At 43.7% G+C, this 27591-nt stretch overlaps 4 protein-coding genes across 10 annotated transcripts; 3 read left to right on the forward strand and 1 right to left on the reverse strand.

The window, feature by feature from the left end:
- The first annotated feature begins 11466 nt into the window (after nucleotides 1-11466).
- Nucleotides 11467-13122, forward strand: LOC103970961 (crocetin glucosyltransferase 2-like). Its single transcript, XM_009384871.3, has 2 exons — nucleotides 11467-12178; nucleotides 12332-13122. The coding sequence occupies exons 1-2, from the start codon at nucleotides 11546-11548 to the stop codon at nucleotides 13055-13057; spliced, it is 1359 nt and encodes a 452-aa protein (XP_009383146.3). The 5' UTR covers nucleotides 11467-11545; the 3' UTR covers nucleotides 13058-13122.
- A 223-nt stretch (nucleotides 13123-13345) lies between these two features.
- On the forward strand, nucleotides 13346-21528 carry LOC135582518 (rhodanese-like domain-containing protein 4A, chloroplastic). 7 transcript variants are annotated; one of them, XM_065175079.1, is made up of 7 exons: nucleotides 13346-13653; nucleotides 13771-14258; nucleotides 14978-15080; nucleotides 15225-15455; nucleotides 15743-15877; nucleotides 17139-18398; nucleotides 21172-21528. In XM_065175079.1, exons 1-5 carry the CDS (start codon nucleotides 13426-13428, stop codon nucleotides 15794-15796), a joined length of 1104 nt encoding a protein of 367 aa, XP_065031151.1. In that variant the 5' UTR covers nucleotides 13346-13425; the 3' UTR covers nucleotides 15797-15877; nucleotides 17139-18398; nucleotides 21172-21528. The 7 variants fall into 7 exon arrangements, with proteins under 7 accessions (XP_065031151.1, XP_065031147.1, XP_065031148.1 ...); XM_065175074.1 differs by having other exon boundaries at nucleotides 13349-14258; nucleotides 17139-17408; nucleotides 17483-18398; XM_065175075.1 differs by having other exon boundaries at nucleotides 13348-14258; nucleotides 15743-15812; nucleotides 17081-18398.
- On the forward strand, nucleotides 18260-21528 carry LOC103970747 (uncharacterized). The gene is made up of 3 exons (XM_009384658.3): nucleotides 18260-18398; nucleotides 20144-20248; nucleotides 21172-21528. Exons 1-3 carry the CDS (start codon nucleotides 18330-18332, stop codon nucleotides 21211-21213), a joined length of 216 nt encoding a protein of 71 aa, XP_009382933.1. The 5' UTR covers nucleotides 18260-18329; the 3' UTR covers nucleotides 21214-21528.
- Nucleotides 21529-24307: 2779 nt separating this feature from the next.
- LOC103970748 (NAC domain-containing protein 35-like) lies at nucleotides 24308-25812 on the reverse strand. The gene is made up of 3 exons (XM_009384660.3): nucleotides 25511-25812; nucleotides 25165-25433; nucleotides 24308-24877 (listed from the first exon to the last, which is right to left on the reverse strand). Exons 1-3 carry the CDS (start codon nucleotides 25713-25715, stop codon nucleotides 24452-24454), a joined length of 900 nt encoding a protein of 299 aa, XP_009382935.2. The 5' UTR covers nucleotides 25716-25812; the 3' UTR covers nucleotides 24308-24451.
- Between the last annotated feature and the right edge of the window lie 1779 nt (nucleotides 25813-27591).

A 27591-nucleotide genomic window follows, 5' to 3' on the forward strand; every position in this document is an offset into this window, starting at 1 on the left:
TTGGAAATAGGGGTGCAGCTTTCGGGTGGTCAATATGAGCGCCAGCGCTAGCTTCTCGATCGGAGGGTATCGCTCCTCGGGTCCGTTGAGGATATGGCTAATGTAGTAAACCAGTAATTGCTCTCAAGAAGCCTCCTTGATCAGGACAGAACTTACTGCATGCTGAGAGGCGGCCAGGTAGACACCCAGCTTTTCCCGAGGGGATACCGTAGCGAGGCGGGGGAGGGATGCCAGATGCTCCTTCAAGCGGGTGAAAGCCTCCTCGCACTTCGCCGTCCATGCGAAGTCCTTGGGGTTCTTCAGAGTTCGAAAGAAGGGGAGGCATCGGTCTCCCGATCGGGAAAGGAACTTGGACATGGCGGCGAGCCTCCCGTTCAAGCGTTGTAATCCCTTGACTGTCTAAGGGGGCTACATGTTGATGACTGCCCGTACCTTTTCGGGGTTCACGTCGATTCCCCTCTCGTGTATGATAAACCCTAGGAATCTGCCCGAGTTGACACCGAAGGCACACTTGGTGGGGTTGAGCCGCATGTTGTGCCTCCGGAGTGTGTCGAAGGTCTTGGCCAAGTCGGACAAGTGAGTAGCTGCTGCGCGACTTTTCACAATCATATCGTCGACGTAGACTTCCATGTTTCTCCCGATCTGGTGAGCGAACATCTTGTTCATGGTTCTTTGGTATGTAGCCCCCGCGTTCTTCAGCCCAAATGGCATGACCTTGTAAAAATACACCCCTTGGTTGGTGAGGAACGTGGTGTGCTGCTGATCCTCAGGTGCCATCTTGATCTGGTTTGTAGCCGGAGAAGGCGTCCATGAAAGAAAGGCGGGCATGACCGGCCGTTGCGTCCACCAGCTGGTCGATCTGTGGGAGGGGGTAACAATCCTTTGGATAGCGCGATTAAGATCGATGTAGTCAACGCACATCCTCCAACTTCCACTAGGTTTTTTCACGAGAACTACATTGGATAACCAGCGCGGGTATTTGGCCTCTTCATTGAAGCCTGCCACCAGAAGGCGCTTTACTTCTTCTCGGATGACCTGCTGGCGTTCGGGAGCGAGACGTCGGGGCTTCTGCTTTACTGGCCGCACGTCAGGAGAGATGCATAGGTGATGCTGAGATACCTCCGGGCTGACGCCTGGCATGTCTGCGGGCGACCAAGCGAAGACAATCACATTCTCCTGGAGAAGATTGATGAGCTGGGCTCGCTCCCGCTCCGGGAGCTCCGACCCGATCTTCACGGTTCGGTCTGGGCGTCCATCCTGTAGTGGCACCTCAGTTGTAGGTTTCGTCGGCTCGGGATGTTGGGACGACCTCCTTGCTTCTTGAGGGTCCTCAAGGGGTGGTTCATCCCTCCTCCTCTTGTGCAGGGAGACCACAGTCAGGTAGCACCGCCTTGATTCGCGAGGGCTCCCGCCAACTTCCCCGACCCCGGTACGGGTCGGGAACTTCACGGTTCTGTGGTAGGTGGAGATGACCGCCCTGAACTTATTGAGGGTGGGACGCCCCAAAATCGCATTGTAAGCGGTAGGGAGGTCCACTACCAAGAAGGTGGTCATTACTGTCTTTGTCCTCGGCTCTTCCTCGAGGGTAAGAGGCAAGGTGATAGCGCCTAACGGCAAAATTGACTCGCCGGTGAACCCGGTGAGCGCTGAGCTCATAGGCTCCAGGGCGTCGCGGAAGAGCCCGAGCTTTTGGAAAGCTTCCAGATAAAGGATGTCGACCGAGGTTCCGGTGTCGACCATAATTCTTTTTACTCGGGCGTTTGCGATCCTGGTGGTTACCACCAACGCGTCGTCGTGTTCATGCTGCTCGGCTCTCTCCGCGGGAAACGTGACCTCGGGGCCGGGCCTGCCCACATAGTCTTCAGCTGCGACGCGAGCGTACGCCTTCTGCCCAGACATACTGTTTCCCCCGGACGCCGGGCCGCCCGTGATGATGTCGATCTGCCTTTCGATGGGACCCTCGGCCTGCGGGGAACGTTCCTTATCCTATCGTAGATAACGGTCGAGGTGCCCCCTTCATATCAACTCCTCGATCTGCCACTTCAATTCGTGGCATTCCTCCGTGTCATGGCCGTGTTGCCGGTGGAAACGGTAATACCGCGTCTGGTCTATGAGCTCTCGCGGGCTCTTCTTCGGGTTGGGGGTTCGGAGCAGCCCTTTCTCCTTTATCTGGAGGAATATCTGCGTCTGAGATGTTCCCAGGGCGGGGATTGGCGGCCTTGGGACGGGCTGGTCGGACCGGTCTGTTAGGACTCTAGCTAGGAGAGTCCTAATTGAGAGGGACATTCATGTAAAAATGTTAGAACTTTAGCTAGGAGAGTCCTAATTGAGAGGGACATTCTGTTAGGACTCTAGCTATGAGAGTCCTAATTAAGAGGGACATTCATGTAGGAGGTTTTTTCTTAGAGAAGAATTAGGAGTTGTAAGGGAATAGGAGTCTTGAGTAGGAGTCCTATTAAGAGTCTTGAGTAGGAGTCTTAATTGAGTAGGACTCTTGAGTAGGAGTCCTATTATGAGTCTTGAGTAGGACTCTTGAGTAGGAGTCCTATTAGGAGTTAGGGTTTAGAAACCCTATAAATAGCTATGTATTCATCCTCTTTTGATAAGCAATAGATGAATCTTTTCTGCAGCCTTTGAGCAGCAACTTGGAGGGAGGAACCCCTATAGAGTTCCAAGGAGGCCGATCCCCTAAAGAGATCAACCCCAAGTTTAGAATCTGCAAGGGTTCTAACACCTGGTATCAGAGCAGCGTTCTTGGCGTCTCGCTGCCCTTCCATAGCCATCCATCAGCCCTCCACAGCCGCCCAAAGCAATTCCCACAATTGCTTAAAAGATCGTCACCAAATTCCATCGTCATCTCCACCACCGCAGATCATCCTTTGATCTCCCCGTGAATTGCAACAGGTTCTGGTTTCTTACCTTACTGCTGCTGCAATTTAGTTATCTTATTTGAAAATCCAAAAAAAAAAAATTGTTCCAAAATTGCTGCATAAACTTTTCGTCGCAAAGTTTTCATCTCTACGACGAAAGATACATTGCAAAATTCCAATCGCATAGCATAGATTGTTTGATCTTGCTACTATATTTTTTCTATCCAAATCTCTATGAAATTTTTATGACAGCTTTGACACTTCCTAATAGCAGATTTTCCTTTGGTTTTGTCAAAAAATTCTCAATATAAACCATTGATCTTTTACGTCTAATCTGCTATACTTGAAAATCTGCACCGTAAAATTTCAACCGCATAGCACTATTTGTTTGATCTTGATACTATGTTTTTTCTGTCCAAATCTCTACGAAATTTTTATGATTGCTTTGAAACTTCCTAACAGTGGATTTCCCTTTGGTTTCGTCGAAAAATTGTCAATATAAACCACTGATCTTTTACGTCCAATCTGCTACACTTGAAAATCTATGCTGCAGAAAATTTCAGCCGCATATTGTTGCCTTAACCCATCTATTTGCAATCTTTTTTGAATGAAATTTCTTATACACTTCATAGATCATCTTGGCTTCCATCTAAGATTGATCTACTAAGGAATTCATCTCTAAAAACGATTTTGGGTTGCTGCAAATTTTCGTCGTAGACCGCTGAAATTTTTCGATGAGATTTCTGCTATCGCAACTTGCATCAATTTTCTTGCTGTTCCTGCCGAAATTTTCTTAATCAAATTGGACATCCTTGCTATCATATAAACTGTGATTTTTCTATCAATTCCCTCCTCAAATCTCTCAAGTTTTTGGTGGAAATTTCGTCGAGAAACCGCTGTTTCTTCGACGACAATTCTGCTCTTACAAGACAATACAATTCTGTAGCAAACTTCCACTAATTTCTATCAAACCTTTGCTACCATCTACCACAGATTCAAACCTTTCATCCATAGCCCTAAAACTCTACCAAACCACACCCTCAAACTGCACCCAAAACAGCAACAAAACAAGCCTAAACCGCAGCCTACATCCACCAATCCACCAACCCTTTCGACCATCACTTCTCTCAACCTATACATGCCTTTAACCCAACAACAAAAGAGAGATCTTAACATCACAGATTTGAAGATATATACTATGGTATCTAAGGAGGCAATCAATGCTAAATTCGAAGCCTTGGAGGCACGAATGGAGGATAAGATTCGGATGCTCTTTACCGAACTCAGATTGGGCCGACCACTAAGCCCGAAGAAATCACATCAAGGAGAGAGCTTTGCCCAATCACACCAAGCCCAAAGATATGACTTCCAAGAGAGGGGAAGCTCTATGACCAACCCCAACTATTCATGCATGAGAGTGGAATTCCCTAGATGGGAAGAAGGAGACCCAATTGGTTGGATCTCGCGCGCGGAGCGATATTTTCGGTACCATAAAACTACGGATGCATCTATGGTGAAAATTGCAGCTATACATCTTGAAGGGGATGCTATACAGTGGTTTGACTGGTTTGAACATACTTATGGAGTCTTTTCATGGCAACAATTCAAAGAAGGACTGCTGATCCGCTTCAAACCAACCGATTACAAGAATATTGACGGACAACTAGCAAAGATCTGACAAACCTCCACCATTCAGGAGTACCAAACCAGGTTTGAAAGGTTATCTAATCAAACTCTTGATTGGTCTCAAAAACAGCTATTGAGGACCTTCATTGAGGGCTTGAAGCCGGAGATCCGAGGAGAAGTTAAAGCGCGACAACCGTACACGCTTATGGCAGCCATCTCTTTCGCACGACATCAAGAGGAGCAATTGAACCATGAAGCTCGGAGGACTAGGGTTGCTCCTCAACCAGTAATATTGAAGTCCTTAGCCCCCCCTACTGTCGACCGAGTCCCTACACCAAAGAGGCTAACAAGAGAAGAGCTTCGGGAGCGATATGCGAAGGGGTTATGTTGGCATTGTGACGAGCCGTGGAGCCATGAGCATCGCTGTAGTAAAGGGGGACTTCTTATGATTGAACCGATAGAAGAAGAGGTTATTAAACATCCAAAAGAGAGCCTTGAATATGAAGAAGAAGATGCAGAAGAAGAGCCACAACCGACCGAAGTTACAGTACATACACTAGCTGGCTACTCAAACCCGCAAACGATGAAAGTTGGAGGCCTTCTCAAACAACAATCGATCACTGTTCTCATCGACACGGGCAGCACTAATAACTTCCTAAACAGTAAGGTTGCTGTCCATATGAACTTACCTATTGAGAATTGCAGCAGGTTTGATGTTAAGGTCACCGACAGACGGATTTTGAAGTGTGATCGTAGGCGCCCGCAGGAGAAACTATTGCTGCAGGACCAAGAGATAATTGCAGAATTCTTCCTTCTCCCTCTTGAAGATCATAAGACCATGCTCAAAATTGAATGGTTGATGACATTAGGTGATGTTTCTTGGAATTTTATACAACTAATTATGAAATTTTACAGTAAAGAGAAACAGGTGATACTGCACGGGAAACGTGGGGGCGACGTAACGATGATTTGCACACAACAAATGGAGAAGGTTTTGCATAAAGCATGCAGCGGATTCTTGGTACAACTTGAGCAGCAAACAAAGGGAGAGCTAATAGAATTTAATGATTCAAACCTACTTCCTTTGCTTGCTGAATTTTCAAATATATTTATGGAACCGTGCAATCTACCTCTTACCCATCGGCATGATCATTGTTTAATGATTCTTCCAAGCAAATCTCCAGCAAATACTCAGCCATATCAGTATCCACATCTCCAGAAGGATGAAATAGAAAGGATTATAAAAGAGATGCTCGAAACAGGAGTTATTCGGCCAAGTTGCAGCCCCTACTCTTCACTGGTGCTACTTGTACACAAGAAGGATGGAACATGGCGAATATGCATTGATTACCGAGCTCTCAATGGCATTACCATCAAGGATAAATACCCTATTCCAATAGTAGATGACAGGGAGCACAAATCTTTACAAAGCTGGACCTTTGATCCGGGTATCATCAAATACGAGTATGCGAAGAAGACATACCGAAAATCGCCTTTCGAATACACAACAACCACTATGAATTTTTGCTTTCTTCAAAAGAAGGTGGAATATTTTGGGCATATCATATCAGAGGAAGGTGTGGTAGTAGACCCCTTCAAAATTGGAGCAATGCAAAACTGGCTGACCCCGAGGAACATAAAATTGCTACATGGCTTTCTCGGTTTAACAGGCTACTACTGCAAGTTCGTGAAAAACTATGGAGAGATCAGTGCACCACTTACTTCCTTTCTGAAAAAAGATGTCTTCCAATGGTCGAATAGAGCCTCTGTTACCTTCGACAAACTTAAGGCAGCCATGACGATGATGCCGGTGCTAACACTACCAGATTTCAACCGACCCTTCATTATTGAGGCCGACGCATCTGGAGTCGGAATTGGAGCAATTCTCATGCAAGATGGTCGACCACTCGCATACACTAGCAAGGCATTATCTCCCTCCCATCAAAATAAGTCAACATATGATAAGGAGATGCTCGCTATTGTGCGCGCAGCAACGAGGTGAAGACCCTACTTGATTGGTCGACGATTTCAAATTAAAACCGACCATAAAAGCCTCAAGTACTTTTTGGAACGAAAGATATCATCCCCTGAGCAGCAAAACTGGGTAACAAAACTTCTTGGATTTGATTATGAAATCACTTACAAAAAGGGGAAAGAGAATGTTCTTGCAGATGCGCTTTCGCAACTACCCGAGCAAGCTGAAGTTTTGGCCATTTCACTTCCGACCAGCGACTTCCTTGAGGATATTAAGATGGAATGGCATCACTCACAAACCGACGGCCAGACAGAAGTTGTAAATAGGTGCTTGGAGATAGCCCAAAGCCACCCACCAAATATGACTACCCAAGGAGGACTTCAGACTCAGCCAAGTGCCATTATTGATCGACGGATTATGATTCGACGACGACGATCCACTACTGAATTGCTAATACAGTGGGCAAACCTACTAACAGAAGATGCCACTTTGGAGAACTATGATGACTTGAAGATCAAATTCCCAAAATTCATGAATCGTCAGCCTCGAGGACAAGGCTGATTTGAAGAGGGCGGGTTTGTTAGGACTCTAGCTAGGAGAGTCCTAATTGAGAGGGACATTCATGTAAAACTGTTAGAACTTTAGCTAGGAGAGTCCTAATTGAGAGGGACATTCTGTTAGGACTCTAGCTAGGAGAGTCCTAATTAAGAGGGACATTCATGTAGGAGGTTTTTTCTTAGAGAAGAATTAGGAGTTGTAAGGGAATAGGAGTCTTGAGTAGGAGTCCTATTAGGAGTCTTGAGTAGGAGTCTTAATTGAGTAGGACTCTTGAGTAGGAGTCCTATTAGGAGTCTTGAGTAGGACTCTTGAGTAGGAGTCCTATTAGGAGTTAGGGTTTAGAAACCCTATAAATAGCTATGTATTCATCCTCTTTTGATAAGCAATAGATGAATCTTTTCTGCAGCCTTTGAGCAGCAACTTGGAGGGAGGAACCCCTATAGAGTTCCAAGGAGGCCGATCCCCTAAAGAGATCAACCCCAAGTTTAGAATCTGCAAGGGTTCTAACACGGTCCAACCTGCGCCTCGGCGGGTCGGGTAGCTGTACTCATGGTTGCTGCGTCTGGGGCCTTTTGGGTTCCTCTCGCCTCCCCGACATCCAGGCTTTGGCCGCCACATACTGGTTAGCTCTCTGAAGCATTTCTGAAACTGCGATGGGGGGCCGTTCCACGAGGGACCAGAAAAACCTAGAGGGATGGAGACCCGCCGTGAATACCTGCATCAATAGGGAGGGGTGAGCATTTGACAAACCCCGGATTTCCGTGGCGAAGCGATTTACATAATAGGAGAGGGGTTCGTCTTCTTTCTGGTTTAGCCCAAGGAGTAGGGCGACGGACGGCTTTGGTCGAGCCAAAGCTAGGAAGTTGAGCTCGAACTCCCTGACGAGCTGATCGAAGGAGGCAATTCCCCTGGTCTTCAGGCCGTCGTACCATGTGCGAGTAGGCCCTCTCAGGGTAGTAGGAAACGCCCTGCACATCAAAGCGTCAGAAGTTCCATAGAGAACCATTTGGGCCCGAAAGGCGAATACATGGTCCGCCGGGTCGGTGGTGCCGTCGTAGGCGTCCAGGGAGGAGAGTCGAAAGTTTGCAGGCACCGGTTGGTCCCGTATTTCGGGCGCGAACGGGGACCCCCCATGTGGATCGTCCCCTAGCTGTTCCTTTGAGGTGCGAACCTCCCTCTGTACTTTATCTAATCGTTGACCGAGGAGACGTAGTTGGGCCCGAAGGGAGTCCGTCGAGCCCGAGAATATCGTCTCCTGCTCGGGTCGACCGGCGGGGTTTCCCACTGCTTGATCCCCAAGGGGAAACACCCGGGTCAGGGGGGAGCCAGGGAGTTCCGGGGTGATTACGTGCGCAGGTGCAGACGACTCCCATCGATGCGCCGGCTGGGCCGCCGACGGGTTTGCTGATTGGGAAATAAGCGGAATGACGGTCTGCACCATTCTCGTCAAAGTTCGGACCTGGTGGGTGAGGTCCTGGAGAGCCTCGGCTGATACGGGTGCGAGGACGGTGGGGGCACCTTCGGGCGGGAGCAGACCCGGGTCATTGAACAAACGCCAATAGCGCTCTGAGGTCGTGGCGAGGTCGTCTGCTGGTTGCTGATTGCGCGGGGGACGCGTGACCGGCGCCCCTGTTAAGAATGACGCCTCGGCTGGGGGCTCGTTGGTGTCGGTCTGTGGATCCCTCGGCATTCGGGCCCTTCCTCTAGCGCCAAACTGTTTGTGTAAACAACTTTATGCCGTAGCCTCGGGGCCGACGCGGCTTGTTCCGGGGCCGAATGGTGGGGATCTTTGCTCGAGGTCTCTCGGGATTGTTAAAGCGACCGACCGTGCGGATCGGATCGCGTCGGGCTTCGTCGGGGTATCTGAGAGGAAGGCGTCCCGACGCGGCTTGTTTCGAGGGAATAGCTTCGTCTCCTTACCTGCACACAGGTCGGGTCGGAAACTCAGCCCGACCCCTCCGACGATCAAGTCAGTGATGTGGAGTGGAGTAGTTCTTTTTTGCCTCTCCCCCCCCCTCCCCCCCGCCCCTCAGAGGGGCGGGGCTTTTATAGGGTGACTTACCGTGTCTGATGCGACTGCTTGAAGAGAGCGGGTTGCGTCTGACACTAGTGTTGGCGTGACGTGAAGAACAGAGTCTGAACAGGTCGTTAATGGGCCTCGGTCTGTATTCTGGTGCGTTTGACCAGGTTCCGCCGGGCCGATCGAGGCGTGAGGCGTCATCAGGCGTCAGCCAAGTCTCATCATAATTACTGTCCTCATCAAGACATCAGCCAAGTCTCATCATAATTATTATCCTCATCAGTTATGTGCCAGCCTTGAGTTGTATTTGCATGGGCAGGTTACCAGATATTATTCTCAGTTTAACCAATTTAATCATACACTAAGATTTTTTACTCATGCTATTGGTGATATTATTCCATTAGATCTGCAATGTTGCCTACAGCCTCCTACTCATGTGAACTGTTCATTGGTGCTTCTAATCGACAATGATCAATGATTCTAATGATGAGTGGCAAAGGTTTGAGAATTCATTTATTTCATTGCAATTTAACTCATTTTTCCTATTCAGTTTATTCTTCTTAAGCTGATGATAGCAGATCTTGTATATCATAACATATGCACTTTCTGAGGACATGTGACAAATGCAAGTATATGGTGTGGAAACTTTTTATTGGTCTTTTTTTTATTAACGGGGGCATATGATATCACATGCTATGAAAATATTAGCACTGAAATAATTATATTAGTTTATAAGCAAGTCCTTTAGGCTAAAACACACCTTGTTGACCTGATAGCCTATTGATTAAGTCTCCTACCCTAAATCTTACCAATTATGCTATGAGCTGCAAATAAAGCTGATTTATTTTGGTGGACTATCACCATCATCCATCAGCCGTCATTGTTTTAGGTAATATGAATTAATTGCTAAATCTTGGACGTCACCACATTGCCCATGCGTCAAAGTTAATTAAACAAAACAACACATTCCAACGTTCAAGTGTATGCACTTGGTTCAGTGTACAAGAGAATAGTGTGATCAAAAATCGGGCTAATTATATATTATATAGTTAACTAGTCTTAGCATCTGAGTTTCTACCCTTTAAAAAATTATATTGATAATATCTAGATTCATTTATTCTATTATTATCGGTTTTATTAATAAAAATATAAAAATAAAAAGTAAAAAGATAATTTTAATATTTCAATTAGTGATAACAGACAATGATGTCATTGGGGGCTCACCAATTGCTCGCTTGTCAGCCTTCTAGGGCTTCTCTTTCTGGTCGATGACAACTGCGATGAATAGATTTTCTCCTTCGATGAGTTATCCATCTTCTCTTTTTCATGCTCATGTCGGAACTGACGCGGAAGCGAGGGGAGCAACAGGAGCTTCGATGGCTCTTGCTTCGAGTCAAGAGATCCACCCAACGAGTCAACGGTGAGGTGGTTACCATCTTCATCGTAGATGGCGAGGCGCCCACCATCTTCATCATAAATATTGTGGTAGCCACCACTATCTACGTCGACACCGATGCAGTTACTGAGCGGTGTCGCTTTGCATCTGCATTGTCGCTGATGCAGATGTTAAGCGACCATTTCGTTGCTTGACAACTATGTTAGTGTCGATATAGATGGTGGTAGTCGCCTGGTTGCTAACCCATTGGACATATCACTTGACTTAAAGTTGGGGTCACCGGAGCTCCTATCACTCCCTTCGCTATCATGTTAGTTTCAACATGGGCAAGAAAAAGGGGAGATGAGAGGCTCATCAGAGGAGGAATTTTATTCGTTGTGGTTATCGTTGACCAAGAAAGGAAGCTCTTGAAGGCTAGCAAGCAAACAGTTGTTGAGCTCCCAACGAAACGTAATCAACAATAGTAGAAAAATGTATCTCGAAATTCGACGTTGAGTACGTCGTCGTACTCATCATCGACGCAATTATCAAGCGGCTCTCCCCTCTCGTTATCGCTCTCCTCATCCGCAACAACCACTCGTGGCCCATAGTGATGTCGCCTTCGCCACAACCGATGTCGTTTGTCACTACCAACTGAAATATTAAAATTATTTTTTATTTTTTTATTTTTTCGTTAGTAAAATGTTAAAATATTAAAACCAATAATATTAGGATAAATGAACATAAATATTTTATTTTCATAATCATATATGAAACATTAAAGGTTGGTAAAAGGTAATATCTAATTAACCCTCAAAAATCACAAAAAGAAATTATCAATTTTACACAAAGATGCCATAGTGATATAATAAATAGACCTAAATTATATTAATGGATCGAAAGTTACATGAAAAAGACGTATAAACGACGCCCTCGGGATGTCGTCTTCATCAATATTGTCGGTGTAGGAGTGAAGGAAATGACGTCACATCGACGTTGGAATTTATCGTCAGCTTATTCTACGCTAATTTTGGAGATGCCTATTCCTTCATCAGTTCATAATACTCATCTCTCTCTCTCTCTCTCTCTCTCTCTCTCTCTCACGCGCACACGCAGTGGTGATGGATAATGCAGATCGAGTGCTCCTGCTTCCGTACCCGAGCCAAGGCCACATCAACCCCATGCTCCAGTTCGGGAAGCGCCTCGCCGCCCACGGCCTCCTCGTCACGCTCGCCGCCACCCGGTTCATCCTCGGCTCCTCCCGCCCCGAGCCCGGTCCGGTTCGCCTCGCTGCCATCTCCGACGGGTTCGACGCCACGGGCTTCGACGGGGCCGGCTCGGCCCCGGTCTACCTCGGCAGGTTCGAGCTGGTCGGCTCCGAAACCCTGGAGAGCATGCTCCGCAGTGAGGCCGCCGCCGGCCGCCCCGTCCGCCTCCTGGTCTTCGACGCGTTCCTCCCCTGGGCGGGGGACGTGGGGCGGCGGCTGGGAGCCGCGACGGCGGCGTTCTTCACGCAGTCGTCCGCGGTCGACGCACTCTTCTACCACGTGTGGGAGAGGCGGCTGTGTCCGCCGGTGCAGGCGGCGGTGGAGCTCCCGGGGTTGCCCCGCCTCGAGCCGAGGGACCTACCGTCCTACCTAGTGGAGTTGGTCACCGCCTATCCGGCGTACATGGACATGGTGATGAACCAGTTCAAGTGCTTGGAGAACGCGGATGAGATCCTCATCAACTCCTTCTATGAACTCGAACCTGAGGTACCTTCACATTTGGTTCTTTTCATATCAACCACATTTTATCTTTGGTCTGAAACGTCAACGGGGGGAGAGAGACTCGTTGACTTGGAGAACCATGTCGTCTTTTATTCTTTGTAGCTTTTGTTGCCATGATTGGAACTAATTTGCGACCAGGAAACGGACTTCCTGAGGGTGGCATGCGGAGCGAAGACCGTCGGCCCGACGGTGCCGTCCAAGTACTTGGACGACAGGATCCCCTTCGACTCCCACTACGGCCTCAATCTCTTTACGCCGGCCGCCGCGCCATGCATGCGCTGGCTGCGCTCCAAGCGGCCCGCCTCGGTCGTGTACGTCTCCTTCGGCAGCATGGCTGTGCTCGGCCCAGAGCAGACGGCGGAGCTAGCCTTCGGCATCTCGGACAGCGGCAAGGACTTCCTGTGGGTGGTGCGGTCCTCGGAAACGGGCAAGCTGCCCCGGGACTTCGCTGAGGGGTTCGCGGAAAGAGGCCTGGTGGTGTCCTGGAGCCCGCAGACGGAGGTCCTTGCTCACCCGGCGGTCGGCTGCTTCCTGACGCACTGCGGGTGGAACTCGACCGCCGAAGGGCTGAGCCTGGGGGTGCCGATGGTGGCGATGCCTCAGTGGACGGACCAGCTGACGAACGCCAAGTACGTGGAGGACGTGTGGGGCGTCGGGGTGAGGGTGAGGGAGGACGAGAAGGGATTGGTGAGGCGGGAGGAGGTGGAGAGGTGCGTGAGGGAGGTGATGGAGGGCAGGAGGAGGGAGGAGATGAGGATGAACGCCGCCAAGTGGAGGGAGCGGGCAAAAGCGGCGGTGGGGAAGGATGGGAGCTCTGACAAGAACATAGTGGCGCTCATTGCCAAGTACTGCACGAACACGTAGCTCATGCCAAAACAATCTCGCATTGGATCCGTGGAATTAGATTCTTGCAAACTATGATTGACTTCTGGATGCTTCATCATCTCAGTTGACTATTTGTGTGGACTCAAATATCACACAAACTGAAGGAAATCTTTGACCCAGTCAATGCTATATTAAGATATATATAATATTTCTGAAATTTACGTGAATGCATTCGACGATTAACTAAGCGAATCTGAGATCAGCACGACTTGGAAAGCAGCGATGGAGGGCTGCTGATGGAGAGATATCGGATGTGGATCGCACTCTCAATTACGCGACGCCTGTCAACGCAATCCATCGTCTCCTTGTTATGAGTGCCCTGTCTCTTCTCCGAGTTGCGACTCCCGATGGCCGCTCTGCAAGACCACCGCTTCTTCCCGAAACCCCTCGTTCCTCTCTGCTTCCCTGCTGCTCATCTGCGCAGCTCTGTGCCCCTCGGCATCTCGATCCATAAGGCCAAGTCATTGGCCCAGATTCCACCTCCTGATGCTGCAAATCCCCTCCGGAATCTGTTCTCCGCCCGAAAGATCCCAACTTTCTCCGGAAACCCTGAAGAGCAGACTCTTAGGATCCAGGTTTCATCGGAAAAGGCTTCACCTTTGTCGAGAAGTCTACGTTCCCTCATCCGTTTTCGCAAAACCGCCCATCGCCCCGTTTCCCTGTTTGATCTCTTATCTTCTATTGATCTCCAGGTCTCAACCCAAAAGATTGCTTCTTGCTCGAGAATTCCATCTTTCCGTCACAGTTTTGCATTGCTACTTTCTGCTTTTTCTTCTCCTTTCCCTGCCAACGCAACCGACTCGGAGCAGGTCTCGCAGAAGATCAACATAGAACATATTCTTGTATCAATCGATGATTTCTTCAACCGGAATCCATTCTTCGTAGCGGGGGTTACCGTCATCTGGCTTGTCCTGATACCGCTGACACAAGAGTACCTCAAGAAATACAAGTTCATCAGCGCAATCGATGCCTTTCGGAAACTTAGGGACATGCCCAATGCCCAACTACTGGATGTGAGGAAGAGGCAGAGCGTCAAGTTCATGGATTCGCCAAATTTGAGGATTTTGAACAAGAATGTGGTTCAGGTGGAGTATTCTGATGGAAACGAAGAGGGTTTCATCAAGGAGGTTCTGCGGAATTTTGAAGATCCAGGAAATACTGTCATCTGTGTTCTTGACAAGTGAGCTCTCCGACTATATCTATAAATTACATTTTCTAGTTTGGAAATGTTGATATCATTATTGGTTGGAAAATATAAATTTTCTACATAGAGAAGATTTCAGAACATGGAAAACAGACAAATGTCGAAGGTTTCAGCTAGTTTAGCTGACAATTGATCACCGCAAGGTCCTGGGCTCGAATCCTGCTTTTGCTGCTTATCCTTTACAAAAACGTTAAAAATGTAGATTTTGTTCATCTTATTTTGCATTTAGGAGAAATATGTAGATTTTGTTCATCTTTAGGAGAAAATATTGGACAGTTCTTGTAGATTCCAACTCCATTTTATTGCTGTCTTTATGGCCATTCGCTGAAGTGTCAATTCCTCTATTATGACTTTTACAGTTTACATGACTATATCTTTAGGAGGAATATGTAGATTTTGTTCATCTTAATTTGCATCTCCACGGAAACATTGGACAGTTCTTGTTGATTCCAACTCATTACATGTCTTTCTGCCAATTCACTGAAGTGCTAAACCCTCTATTACAAGTTTTCTTTTCTGAAAATTAAAATATATTAAGGAGCAAAATATCAGTTACAGTAATCGACAGATGCCGATTTGCATGAGATGAACTTTCATTCGTTTTGATTTCTATATATGCTCTATATTTCTACCAAGAAAGAGTGATAACATAATTGGGATGTTCTGCTGAGTGCTTATTTTTTTGTGTAAGGTAGCTTTGATGGTGATTCTCTTAAATTGGCTGAACTGCTTTACAAGAATGGTTTCAAGGAGGCATATGCAATTAAAGGTGGACTCAGAGGGAAGGATGGATGGCAGGTTTAATTCTAATGTCTATTTGAGATGGTCCATTTTGCAAGTTGTGTTAGATACTGATGTGTTAAGAGATTCAATGGCTGAACAAAATGTGATTTTTTAGTAGTTTTATTCATTGTATTAACAGTATAATTTCTTTTCGTGCAGGCAATTCAGGAAACCTTTCTTCCACCCTCTGTGCATGTTCATCCAAGGAAAAAGAGCATGGAATCAGCAGAAACAGAGGCGAACAACCAAATGATGAATGACCAGATTGTGGCTTCTTCCAGCAATCACCATGACAAGAACTTGAACATGGACAATGGTTTTGTAGAGCCTACAGAAACTATCTCAACCGCAAAGCTTAATCCAGAAAGACCGTTGTCACCCTATCCGAATGTAAGAATAGAAGATTTAGCTTTCCATTATTTTGATTGCACGAGCATCTGCTAACAATCGTAATTGCTTTTATAAACTCAGATCAAATTTTCAATTCAATATGATCTGTTGGTACAGATCATTCTTTGGTAATTGCTATTTTAATGATCTGTTGGAGCAGATCATGATCTGTTGGTCCAGATCATTCATATCATGAAATATTGCTATTTCAATTCAATTTTAAGTCCTATTTTAATTCAATATTGCTTTTATAACATTCATAATTGCTTTCTGATTTGTTGGTGCAGTATCCCGAGCTCAAACCGCCTTCTTCTCCGTCTCCATCAAAGCCTCAAAGTTGAAGCTGCTTGCAACTCGGTACACATTCTTTGCCTTCAGTAGGCTTTTTTCTGGGTGGATTAAAAGGATGTCTTTTTGCTGATGTGAGTAGAAGCATATTCATGAATTAGACTACTTTGTTCAATTTAATTGCCCCTTTGTACTTGTTTAATGTGATATGTGAAGTGTTTTTTTTTTTCCTTCAGACAACATGGTAATTGTTGGACAGTACCATTAGAAAATGGATATATTCCTGCCCATCATCTGAATTAGTGATCATTAACAGAGACATTAAACCGTGCAACACATATCGGATGATCTCAAAAGCCATTCAAGTCCACTTAAGCTTCATGTAGGATGAGGATTCTCTCCCATTTACTGTGATGGGAGAGTTCTCCCAGCAAACAAAAACATACTCTCATTCACAGACATAAAGGGTAAGTGGGTAACTGATAACTAAATCAAACTAAAAATGGGTATCAGTGATGGATTATTTTTGGCAGTACATACAAAATCACCTACTACACTGGCAAACATAGTTTTGTGAACAAAATTAACATGTAATGTTAGCAGCACATACAAGATCATGCACACTGGCAACTGTAGTTGCACGAAAAAAATTAACATGTAATGGTCATTGCTCCCACTGGGTCAAAAGAACATGAGCTGCTTAGTAATTGCCTGGAGCACCGCTGCGCTTGATACGAATGACTTGGCATCGATGTGCACCGGTTGTCTCAGCTTGTAACACTGTAATCGATTTGTTTGCTTGGTGTACTGCAGTGTATTGCTTGCTACACTATGTTTTTCCTTGGGGTTTACATGTTCTTCAACATCTTTAAATGATGCATATGACTTGGCATTGTGTGCAAAGTGCAGTTAGATCAAACATAATCTGCTATTGAGACACTGTGTGTGCTTCATTCCACTTACACTTTACCAAGTTATGATTCACCTGTGGAACAAGTCAAAATCTGAGATAGTATCAAAACACTATTAGATATGGTCAATTTTTTCTTTGAACAGAACACACAGGTATTACTTGAGCTCCAAATAATTGATTAGACAGAATCATCATAAATGCTGTTAGATATTTACATGGCAAATTTTAGCTAGGAATCCAGAGAGAGAGAGAGAGAGAGTAATCAAATGTTCTTTTAACAGAAACAGAAAACTTTTAGTTTGACATTCCAAATATATATTAACTAGAATCATCAGAAATGCTGTTAGATACTTATGAAGGCTAGATTGGCACATACATTTGCCAGGTCAATGCAAAGGTTCATGAGATTATGGTTCTTCTGTAGTTCTCTTTTGCAGATTGGGCACTGGTACTTGTCATTCTCAGCACTTCTGTTGATGTAGATACAATGAATCAAAGAAGCAAGCAAGCACAAGGTGGTGAAAATTGGAAGAACTTTGAAGCTACTATTTTTCCTTTTAAAGGAAGCAAATATATTAAGGAGAAATAGAGGAAGACACAGTAACACTTGTCCGGAGGAGATCAAACAACTCTCACTCATCGATTGCTCCAAAATCAGTTATATTTGCTCACTCATTTACGGGAAAGCAAAGAATTTGTCTGATCACTTCAGCAACGAGGCGTTGGTGGAAATCTTGACGGTTAGCCCAATGGTAAAAAAGAAGTGATCATCCTTTGAATGGAGCTCAAGTCATGGAATTTGACTCCTGTTTGGTCCAAATCGCAGAAACTTAGAATGTGATCGAGCAACATCGACAGAAGCAGCGTGCTCAGGTTTTAAGAAAAGGTCGTGACGCCACTACTAGCCCCCCTTACGGACAACGAAAAGCTTGGACATACATCATCGACTTCAGAAACCATTTCTTCCGGAAAACAGATCTTACTGCGATACAGCCTAACCATAAGATCAAAGCAAACCAGAATGGCGCATGATTAATCCGCAATAGAACATTATCCGAAGGATCACGAGAGCTCAAAGAGGAGATCATGAAGAAATGCGAGCAAAGAGATGGATCGAAAAATAGATCAGAGAAGGGCGTCAGCCGATATGTACCTTCTCTTTCCAATTGGAGTTCAGGAACGCTCTTCTTCGCCGATCTCCGCCGCTGGATGGCGATTCCTCCGCTACATGTAGCAATCTAACGCAGTCTTGAAATCCAAGTTCGCGAGGGGGATTAAGATCAAAGATCGGCCCCGATATCAGACCACCACACCGCGGGTTGCGAAACCAACCTATGCTAGTATATGAACACCGTGATCAGCTTACCGTTTCGGAACTCGGCAACCCTTTTTTTTCTTTTCTTTTCCTTCAGAATTTAATATTTAGTGGGAAATTTGTCGTCTCTCTTTCATATTTATTTTCACTTATATTTTCTTCGACGCATTTTCTATATCTCTGTAATATAACTATTGCGAAAAATAAAAATAATTTGAAGAAAAAGAATCACAGTCCGCTTTAAAAGTTGAAATATCCTAAGGCGGTGACCGCACCCGTGCCTGGACTGTGCTGCCCAGATATGTAGCATGATCGGGCTTCTCTCTCTCTCTCTCTCTCCACAAGGAGCAAAGAGGAGATGGCCAAGTCGTGTAAAGGCCTGGCGATGGAGCTCGTCAAATGCCTCAGCGAATCCGATTGCGTGAAGGTATGTGTAATTCGAACCGAATCCTATCGTGTTTCCAGTTAGATTTAGTTTTATTTTCGTCATAGAAATGATATCTCGTTAAGAAAGATGCGATTTTGCACCTGTTTGTGGGAGGTCACGTCAAACAACAAAAAAGAGAGGTCTTTGCATGCTCTCTGCGTTTGGAATCATAGATCTTTTATCATCTTTCACCATGCTGAGGGTTCTTTGAGTTCTTGAAGGTTTGATCTTGATGAGGGGAAAAGAAAAAGCACCGAGGTGTGGAGATCAATGTGCTTGAACCCTGAAGGAGGGTTTAAGTTCTTCAAAATTGGTGAAGTTTGTTCAGAGTTTCTCATCTGTGTGTTGTGTTCGCAGTAGATTATTTCAGAGGACTATAAACAATGGTTGCCATATTTACGGTGACCCAAATGAAATTATTGGCTAAGAGCCAGCAATTATTCGTTAGATTGGGAAGGATTCAGATAGGAAGCTGTTTTGGCGACGAAAGATGCAAATTTGCATGTTTGAGGCTTCCGGGTGAGTATTTGAAAATGAATTGACAATTTTCTTGGCAGAAATCTAGAAAAGTAGACTTTTGCTAAGGAGGACAAGAATTAGTCTTGGTGGAGCTGCCCCTGCTAATCTGTTTTGTGGATTTTATTGAGGCATTCAAGATCCAGATATGAGTTGTTAATTTCAGAATAACATGGTGATCCTGTTGGTATTGAGGGGAAATTGCAGTTTGTGGTAGATATATAGGATCTAAAAATCAAAATTAACTTTGCTGTTTGAGAGGGTGTGTTCAGGAACAAGATGATTTAGTCTGTAGATCATGAAGGAACTTCATATTTTCCAGATTGCTTCTAATGCTTAAATTTACACGTTCAATAATTTTCTTTTGCATGTTAGTAATTGTGCATGTATGTGCACACACGCATGCATGTGTGTGTGCCTGTGTGCGTATGGATGTGTCCATGCGACAACTTATGAGGACTCCAGTCCCTTGCACATATGTGCACAAAATGAGATTATGCCCTGTGCATATTGGAGGACCAGAATGACATCTCTTACCAATTCATTTATGGGTTGGACATCATCAGAAACTAGTGCTCCATGAGCTTTTCCATTATAATCGATTCCACCAACTGTCTTAATGACATCTCTTGCCAATTTATTTATGGGATGGACATCATCAGAAACTAGTGCTCCATGAGCTTTTCCATTGTGATCGATTCCACGAAGTATCTTGGATACCTGATCGTGATGAAGTAGCCTGAGTACCTGATCTCATGATAAGCTCTCGTTTTTTAGAAAACTCATGACAAACTATCTTAGATACCTGATCTACCAACACCTTTTGCTTTATGCTTGGTTGTGTATCTCTTCTTTCCACATGCATGTTTTCAGGTGAGCATGCATTCTTTCAACACAGAAACAAGGCTCTATGGTAGCTCTAATCAAGTGTTTTCACTATTTGCTTTGGTGGTATTCCAAATTAGAACCAAATATTAGGTGAGTGTGGCTAAGATCAGAGGGATTAAAATTTCAACTGCTAAAGTGGGTCTCCTATGGTGGGAAAAGCAAACTGAATTCTACAGGTCCAAGAAGCTTGAAAATTCTTGAAAGAGAATCATTTAGTAGACAATCATTATCTGTATTCAAGAACTTGATTCATATCTACTCTGTTGGTTTGTTAGCTCAACTGTTAATTCTGATATCAGATTGAGATGAATATTTGTTTGCATGTGGATTGAATTATTCAGGTTGATAAGCGATCATACAGGGAATGTGCTGGAGAAAAGGTGCCTTCCATATCAAGTGAATGTGTAGGCCTTAGGGAGACATATTTCAACTGCAAGAGAGGCCAGGCATGATATATCAGAACCCTGATACTTCTTTATTAATTCCAAAAAACAAAAGAAAGAGAAAACCGATAGTGTCATGCTTACCGGTTCATTTTCTTGCATTACTTGGAAGCCACCAATTAGCCTTAAACTGAATTCCTCCATAACAAATAGAAGTTTACCACATTACACCACCTCTTATTTTTACCCCATGTATGTGTCTTCCTAGATGAAGGTCATTGAAGTTGAGCTCTTTGTTTATTTGCTAAATTGTCACCTTTTCTATCCAATCTGGCACTAGGTTTTGACTGTCAGTTGTTTTATGGCTTAAAGTTGCCTTATCCAGGGCTTTTGCTTCAGAGAATTGGTTTCAGATTGACCAATAGTACTGCACTACATGCCTTAACTTAAGTTGGACTTTGTATGTTAATAGAAAGCTTGTTCGATAAATGGTTTTTCTTTTCATTCTTTTAATATACATGTAGTGATTGAGAGAATTGGTTGTTTAACTTTTTTGGCTTCAAACTCTCATTCTTTCAATTTTGACTGTATGACGTTTGAATGTAGCAATCATATTTGATGCAGAATCCATTGCTCTAGAGCAGAAATCCACTCATGGTGTTTTTTGCTATAAAATGAAGAAAAGCCGCCCCACTGTGCCCGATGACCTAGTTCAACTGCGATCTAGTCTAATCTCATGTCCACCTAATCTGTTGATCTTACTGAATGCGAACTATTAACAACCTAGGGTTGATGAATTCAACCTAAGATAGGAGTCTGGACAGTTTGTCTCTGATCTCTCTCCCTCACTTCTCATTTGTCTTTCACGATCACAAAAATATATGCTTGAGCTGAATGATTTGCTTTGTTTGACAGGGAAGTTAAGTATATAATTCTTGCCCTTCATGCTTATGAATTCTAAATGACTTGTTTCATGGAAATTTCAGGTCGACATGAGAGCACGGATACGTGGGAACAAAGGCTACTAGATAAAGTTCATTTTTACCTGATACAAGCTTTCTGCCTGGTGTCTTGAAAGCTTTCTTTGTTAGGATGAGAAGGGTTGTTTTAAGCAGCTGGAACTCAAGTTAATAAAGTCAAACAATTTAGGACAGACCTATCTGGCTTACATGCAATCTTTCTGTGTATGTCAACCTTTGTAATGGATTGTTTTACGTAGGGCGATAAGTACTATCTTGCTATTGACTGTGATCTCGAGTAGTTTATGGGGACCATTTTATGCTAATGATTCCCATGTCTCTGGTTATGTGTTTGGTATAATAATATAGTATGATCTTCAAATTTGTAGGACTGAAATGGTGAAGTGTGTGAACTCCATTCAAAACAATTCGTCTTTCTGTGGTTTGTTCTATGTGATATATTGTATCTGCATCTTAATAATAATATGCTCTTTCAAAAAATAAATAAATAATAAGTTGATCTTTTCAGATCAGAGTCTTTGTTCTTTTCATTTTCATTTTTCACTTTAGGTTCCCAGCACTCATCTCCAAATCCTATCTGAATCCAATTAATTACCCAAACTCTCCAATTTAAACTTGACTTTGAGTTATAGATAGATAAAAAAGAAACAATTCTTATCCTGTGATCTATGATCATAAAGATGATGAGTACAATCATGCTTCTTATTATGATTGGCCATCTGCTCTCTCAGAGGCTGTGCCAAGAAAATATCAGGCCAACTTAATTGGTTCTCATGACACAAACATATCACAAGGTAAAAGTCAAAAGGCCAGGAGGAAGTCACCTCTACAAACTGAAGCCAACTTTATCTCTCTAAAAGAGAAGCTAATAGTTATCATCATCAGGTTCAAACCAAGGCCAAACTTGTAGACTTGAAAGTATCAACTGCTCCTCTGTCACGGCGACCAAAAAAGAAGGTGGGGGATGAACTTGAAACTGCTCCCTTTCTCATCCTTACACGACACAAAACCCAACACAGTCTAGAGAAGTAGCGTCTAAGTGAGACAACCCATCCATTTCAGCATCAAAGATTCCTCTCAGAGATGTTTTCAAGACACCAAAGACCATGAAAGCACCGAGGTATGCTTTCTTTTATGTTGTCTGCTTTAATGTCCTGTAGTCTCATGGCTATTTCCAGCTTGCTGTAATTTTGCTGCAGAACTCAAGAACAAGGAAGGCAACAAGGGGTTGTGAACTCTGTTTGAAATTTTGCAACGACGGCTGTGAGTCAAATTAATCATGATTAATATATATATATATATATGTTAATTCAATTCAAAAACTTAAATTGCTAAGTTAACTCGATTCTTTGAATCATTAATAATATAAAATTATCCTCTCATAATATCTCTTTTCATCTTATATACTTGAATATTTCTAACATCTTTTTCACAAGTTCATATCTTTTTTAATAGTACGAGTGATTTATTCATTTGTATCTATCCATAGTGATATGATTTATCTTCGTTCAGTTAAATTGTAGCCTAAATGACTCAATCTTTCTTTTGTCTACTTAGTGTTAATATCATATCAAACATCTTATAACGACTGAGTTTGAGTTAAATTAATCAGGATTAACAAATATTAGGTCAGACACTAATCGAATCCACAAGCTTAAACTGCTAGATTATGAGCCAAACCTAATATATATAACTCGACTCTTTCATTCATCGATGTTATAAGATTATTCTATCAAAATATCTTCCTTCGTTTCACACATATCAAGATTATCCTATCAGAATTGGGTCGTAAGGTTAACAACTTAAGAGTCACGAGCTAACAATTGGAAAGGCATTGTTTTAAGTTATTTCAATGCAAAATTATATCTAATTATGTAAGCTATGTCTCATATGTTGACTCCAATTAATTGATACGATGGGTGACCCTGCCAATATGTCAAGATCATTTGATCAATGAGCCAACCTCACATGACTGACACACCAATTTCACTTATTAATTTTTTTCATAAGTTGGAGAAAAAAATTAATGTAGCCCAGCCCACTTCCCTAATGGGCTCTTGCGAAGGCCCAACCCACTTGAACTCTTATTTGGGGCCGAAAGAGAAAGAAGGCAATGCTTTTCCCTGTCTGCAGCCCTGTGCTTAATTTTGCCATATGGAAAGCTAAATCTTCCTTTGCAAAAGAGATCACAATCCATTTTGTTTCACTCAACACCCATTTAAGCAAGACTCCCTGAGAGACAAGAAGAATGCATCTGGCTTATGCTGTACTTTTAGTATTGATTGATCCTTGCATGACCCTCATCCATTCTTACTGTTCTCTGTTCTTTCTAGTACAGGAGTTATATTGGTGTGACCATGCCAGCCAACGTGAGGAAGAAACAAAGTATGTGCCAGTTAAGTGGATCCAGAAGATGACATCGATGAAAGGACATTGGACCATGCAGGTGAGCAATCCATTGGATGACTGCTGCTGCAAGACAGTGGACACCGCAGGGAGAAGCGGGTCCACGGGACTCACTCAGAAGACTGGGAATCTTGGTGAGTCGGACGATGACACCTGGGAATGGAAGAAGACTATGTGTGACCTGGCACCACGTTCGACGTGGGACCTCCTACCTGGACCCACCCTGCTTTGGCAAGAACTTCCCATCCCTTACATTCTCCGACCTTTGTGTCATTCTACCTTCTCTTCCGTTGTGCACAAGTAGAGTTGGCTTCATGTCTTCGAGAACAAAACGATCTCAAGCCTTCGCTGATCATTGATGATCACCGAGATGTAAATTGTGTGGTAGCACTCATGTTCATACTTCATAAAACAGGCTAGTAATGTAGCAGCATGACATAGAGATGCATGTCCGAAGTGGACCTTATAAGGATGTGCGACATGACTTTTAGTTTTAACTACCCTATGGACACATGCAGGGCTCCAAAAGAATGGACCATAGTCTTCGATTTGTCTCTTGGTTGATATCGTAATGTGGATTCTGTGAAGAGAGATTGTTGTAATCTCTCAGACAGATTAGCTATTGAAGTGGATTTTGTGAAAGGATGTATCTGAAGAAAAGACAATGGCGCAGTCACATGCCTGCAGCGGTACTGAGATTCCATGCTCAGCTCCGAGGACAATTATTCTGCAAGTCTTGTAGCAATCATGGCATCATTATTTCATGGGCAGAAGTCAAACCATGGCGAGCTAGATCTGATCAAATGAAGAAGAGGAAGAAGAAGAAGAAGAAGGAAATCCAACACACAGCGGCAGTTGATTCGAGTTACATGCCTAATAGTCACTTGAATCCAGTAGTGGATTCCCTGCCAGTCTCGTGAAGAGAGTTCCACTCCCATAGCTTGTCTGAGACAGCGGGGACTGAGATGGGCAAGGCGGTGAAGGGAAGCAGATGGGGGTTGTAGTTGACGTAGTTCTGGTTGAAACCTACCAACCTGTTGAGTTCATCGATCATCCGAGCTGAAGTGCCGTCTTCGTCGGTCGAGGTTGTAGAGCTCAGTGAATTAGCCGTCGATAGTGCGGCCGCTGACCAAGAAGAGTCTCCTCCTAATTGGAAATCCGGCCGCTGCTGATGCCAACAGCTGTTGTGCCTTCTATCCGTTCCAGTTCCTCGAGAAGACGACCAGGACGGCTTGGAAGCAAGTGGGAGACGGTGGCGGCCTTCAACTCCAGCTCTTTTGTAGACACGGCAAATTGAGATCTCAGCCTGAGAAGGAATAAGATCGGTCGATTCGGTAGCCAAAGAGAGAAATGATTAGGATCAACGATCCAAATACTAGTCTATGCAATCTAACGCTGTGCTGGGTTAGATCAAGGAACAGTGCCATGAACAAAACCCTAGCTCGGTGGACTTGACTCATGTCGCAAACATCAACTGAAGACTCCAAAGATTTCTTCTCCAACCCAAAATTGATCTCGGGAAATGTATTCGTATTCATGTTCATGTAGCAGGAAGCTCTCGTCCTTTATGGTGTTTGAGTGCCTCAGGATTACCTTCTTGTGCTGGTCGGTGTCGCTCCGCGGCAAGCGGTACTCGTTCATGATCCAACTGGTGCGGATGCCTTTGGGAGCTTTGCCGGAGTAGAACACCAGCGTCTTCTTCAGACCGATCGAACGATTACCCTCGTCTCGGATCAACCGGTCTGCTCCGGTGGCCTTCCAGTATCCCGACGCCGTCACCCGGTTAGGCCGGTCGCCGTTCTTGTACTTCCGATCTCTCGGGACATAGAAGAACCATTCTTTCTCTCCCATCGCGGCGAGTGCTGTCATTTCGTCGAACACCAGCGTCGATAAGCAAGATTCATCGGTACACCTGCACCTAACAAGGGAGATTCCAGACCTGGCAGCTCCCATGGGTCGTAGTTGTAGAGATCGAGGAACGTTATGAGTTCCACGTTGAAGCGTTTCCCCTCGACCTTCCGGCGGAGGTAGAACTCGATGAGCTCCTCCTCGGTTGGATGGAAGCGGAATCCAGGCATGACGACGTCGTGCTCGTGCCCGTCGCCTCCGCCGCCGTCTCCACTCATGGCTGCTGCGACTGCCATGAAACCAGTCTTCCCGCAGTCGTCACCTCCACTTCATCCCTGTGCTCTATCCTATAAATACTTGGTCTCAAGTGAATCGTACCTTGGATTTCGTGCAAGTGGTAGGAAGACCAAAGTAGCAACCTGACCAAAGTTCGACGGCGGAAGGTGCTGTGAACCGTAAGAACCGATAGCAAGTTACTGTCACTGCTGTCGTTGCCTTCTGGCCTTCGAACCTCTACCGATCATCCACCTCTATCTCTTGAGGATATATATATATATATATATATCCTCAAGAGTTATGTAAAGAGAGAGAGAGAGAGAGAGAGAGAGAGAGAGAGAGAGAGAGAGAGATAAGTCTTTGGTCGAATGGAGCTATCAAATTTATTACGGAGGCCATGATAGGGCACAAATGGCTTGTGCTATACTAGCCGATATTGACAAGGTGGTCCTATGTGAAATTAACCACTAGAAACATTTATATGTGTAAAATAAAAAGAGATACTCACGCATCAAATTGAAAGAGATAGACTATATATACTAAAGATGACCCATAATAAAAAAAACATAAATTTTTAGATTGAATGAGTGTCAAAAATGATATATATTAATTCTATATAGCTCATTGACTCGTACACATTATTATTTAAATTTTAACATGACTTGACAAGGAGGACAAGATGTTACAAAAATCACTTTCAGTCCAACTAGGAAGTAAATATGAAAGTCTTCTACTTCATTTCCATAAGAGAATCAATGTAATAGTATTAGGCAACTTTTTATTTTAAAATGTATAATATATATATATAAGTAATTAGATATATCCTAATATAACTTAATAGAGATGATTAATTGTGGATCCAATGAGAAGCAATAATACCTGCAGAGTAGTGATTGGAACCGACAACACATGCGGCTTCATTATCCTAAAAATCTATTCTTGGTCAGTGATGGACAACCGTTGACTTTAATATGATTTAGACTATTTGTATGTAGTCAACTCTGTACAAGATGTATGAGATCTGATCTAAACCATAGGAGGCAGATTTGGGATTCCAAATCACTTTGCTAATTTATTTAAACAAATTGCAGTTCAATCTACTGTTCTCTGAACAAACATAAAATAGTGATTAGAATCATGTCGGCAACCGGATTATTGATCAAACTCATGGTTGTTAAACCATGAGTTTAGTAAAATTATAGGTTTAATAAAATAATATTTCCTTCTCTTTCATTTTTACAATAAACAAAGGCTTACATACTCTCAAAATATTTAAATCTATTTCATAGTAAAAAGTTCCAGAACTATTGTTCATTTAATTTGAACTGTGAGCAATTGTATAAAGTCATTTTAGCATTTTTAAGATTCTAAGTTCTAGTATTCACCGTTATTGTATTATAAATCGATTTTTTTCATCGACCAAATCAAACGATTAATTCACTTACTAAAAAAATTATATTTGATATGAAATACACTATTATTTAATTATCATCTAATACATAATCATCATGTGAAGTCCTCATAAAGAGAGAAAAAGATCAAGTCACTATTCACTCGTTTGTTCACGTGGACAAGAGTCCAAAACACAGTTCGAGACCCCCTTAGTTTAACATATAAAAAAAAAATAAGAAGAGGCTATTAGGAACAGTTAGAGGAAGCCTCTCTATATAATACTCTTCCAAATATTTTGTCTCGGTTATTTATAGAAGCTCATTTCACCGTAATAAGAGTGAGCTTATTTCTTTTGACTACTCACATTTATATTCATACACATTATATTATTAATCTAGGTATTAAAAGGGATTGAGTCAATTTTTTTTTTTTGACCTCAATCTTTGTGCAGGAGGTACATTGGAAGCTTAATTTTTTCATCTCGAATGCACGTCGAATAATAAC

This window comes from Musa acuminata, chromosome BXJ3-11 (genome assembly GCF_036884655.1).
Source record: "Musa acuminata AAA Group cultivar baxijiao chromosome BXJ3-11, Cavendish_Baxijiao_AAA, whole genome shotgun sequence".
NCBI lineage: Eukaryota > Viridiplantae > Streptophyta > Magnoliopsida > Zingiberales > Musaceae > Musa > Musa acuminata.

Coding starts and splice junctions, on each gene's coding strand:
- LOC103970961 (XM_009384871.3), top strand. CDS start 11,546: ATGGATAATGCAGATCGAGTGCTCCTGCTTCCGTACCCGAGCCAAGGC. Junction 12,179..12,331: donor TCTATGAACTCGAACCTGAG/GTACCTTCACAT, acceptor ATTTGCGACCAG/GAAACGGACTTCCTGAGGGT.
- LOC135582518 (XM_065175075.1), top strand. CDS start 13,426: ATGGCCGCTCTGCAAGACCACCGCTTCTTCCCGAAACCCCTCGTTCCT. Junction 15,081..15,224: donor GAGGGAAGGATGGATGGCAG/GTTTAATTCTAA, acceptor CTTTTCGTGCAG/GCAATTCAGGAAACCTTTCT. Junction 15,456..15,742: donor CGTTGTCACCCTATCCGAAT/GTAAGAATAGAA, acceptor TTGTTGGTGCAG/TATCCCGAGCTCAAACCGCC.
- LOC103970747 (XM_009384658.3), top strand. CDS start 18,330: ATGGCCAAGTCGTGTAAAGGCCTGGCGATGGAGCTCGTCAAATGCCTC. Junction 18,399..20,143: donor GCGAATCCGATTGCGTGAAG/GTATGTGTAATT, acceptor TGAATTATTCAG/GTTGATAAGCGATCATACAG. Junction 20,249..21,171: donor TCAACTGCAAGAGAGGCCAG/GCATGATATATC, acceptor TGGAAATTTCAG/GTCGACATGAGAGCACGGAT.
- LOC103970748 (XM_009384660.3), bottom strand. CDS start 25,715: ATGGCAGTCGCAGCAGCCATGAGTGGAGACGGCGGCGGAGGCGACGGG. Junction 25,434..25,510: donor CGACCCATGGGAGCTGCCAG/GTCTGGAATCTC, acceptor ACGAAATGACAG/CACTCGCCGCGATGGGAGAG. Junction 24,878..25,164: donor ACACCGACCAGCACAAGAAG/GTAATCCTGAGG, acceptor ATTCCTTCTCAG/GCTGAGATCTCAATTTGCCG.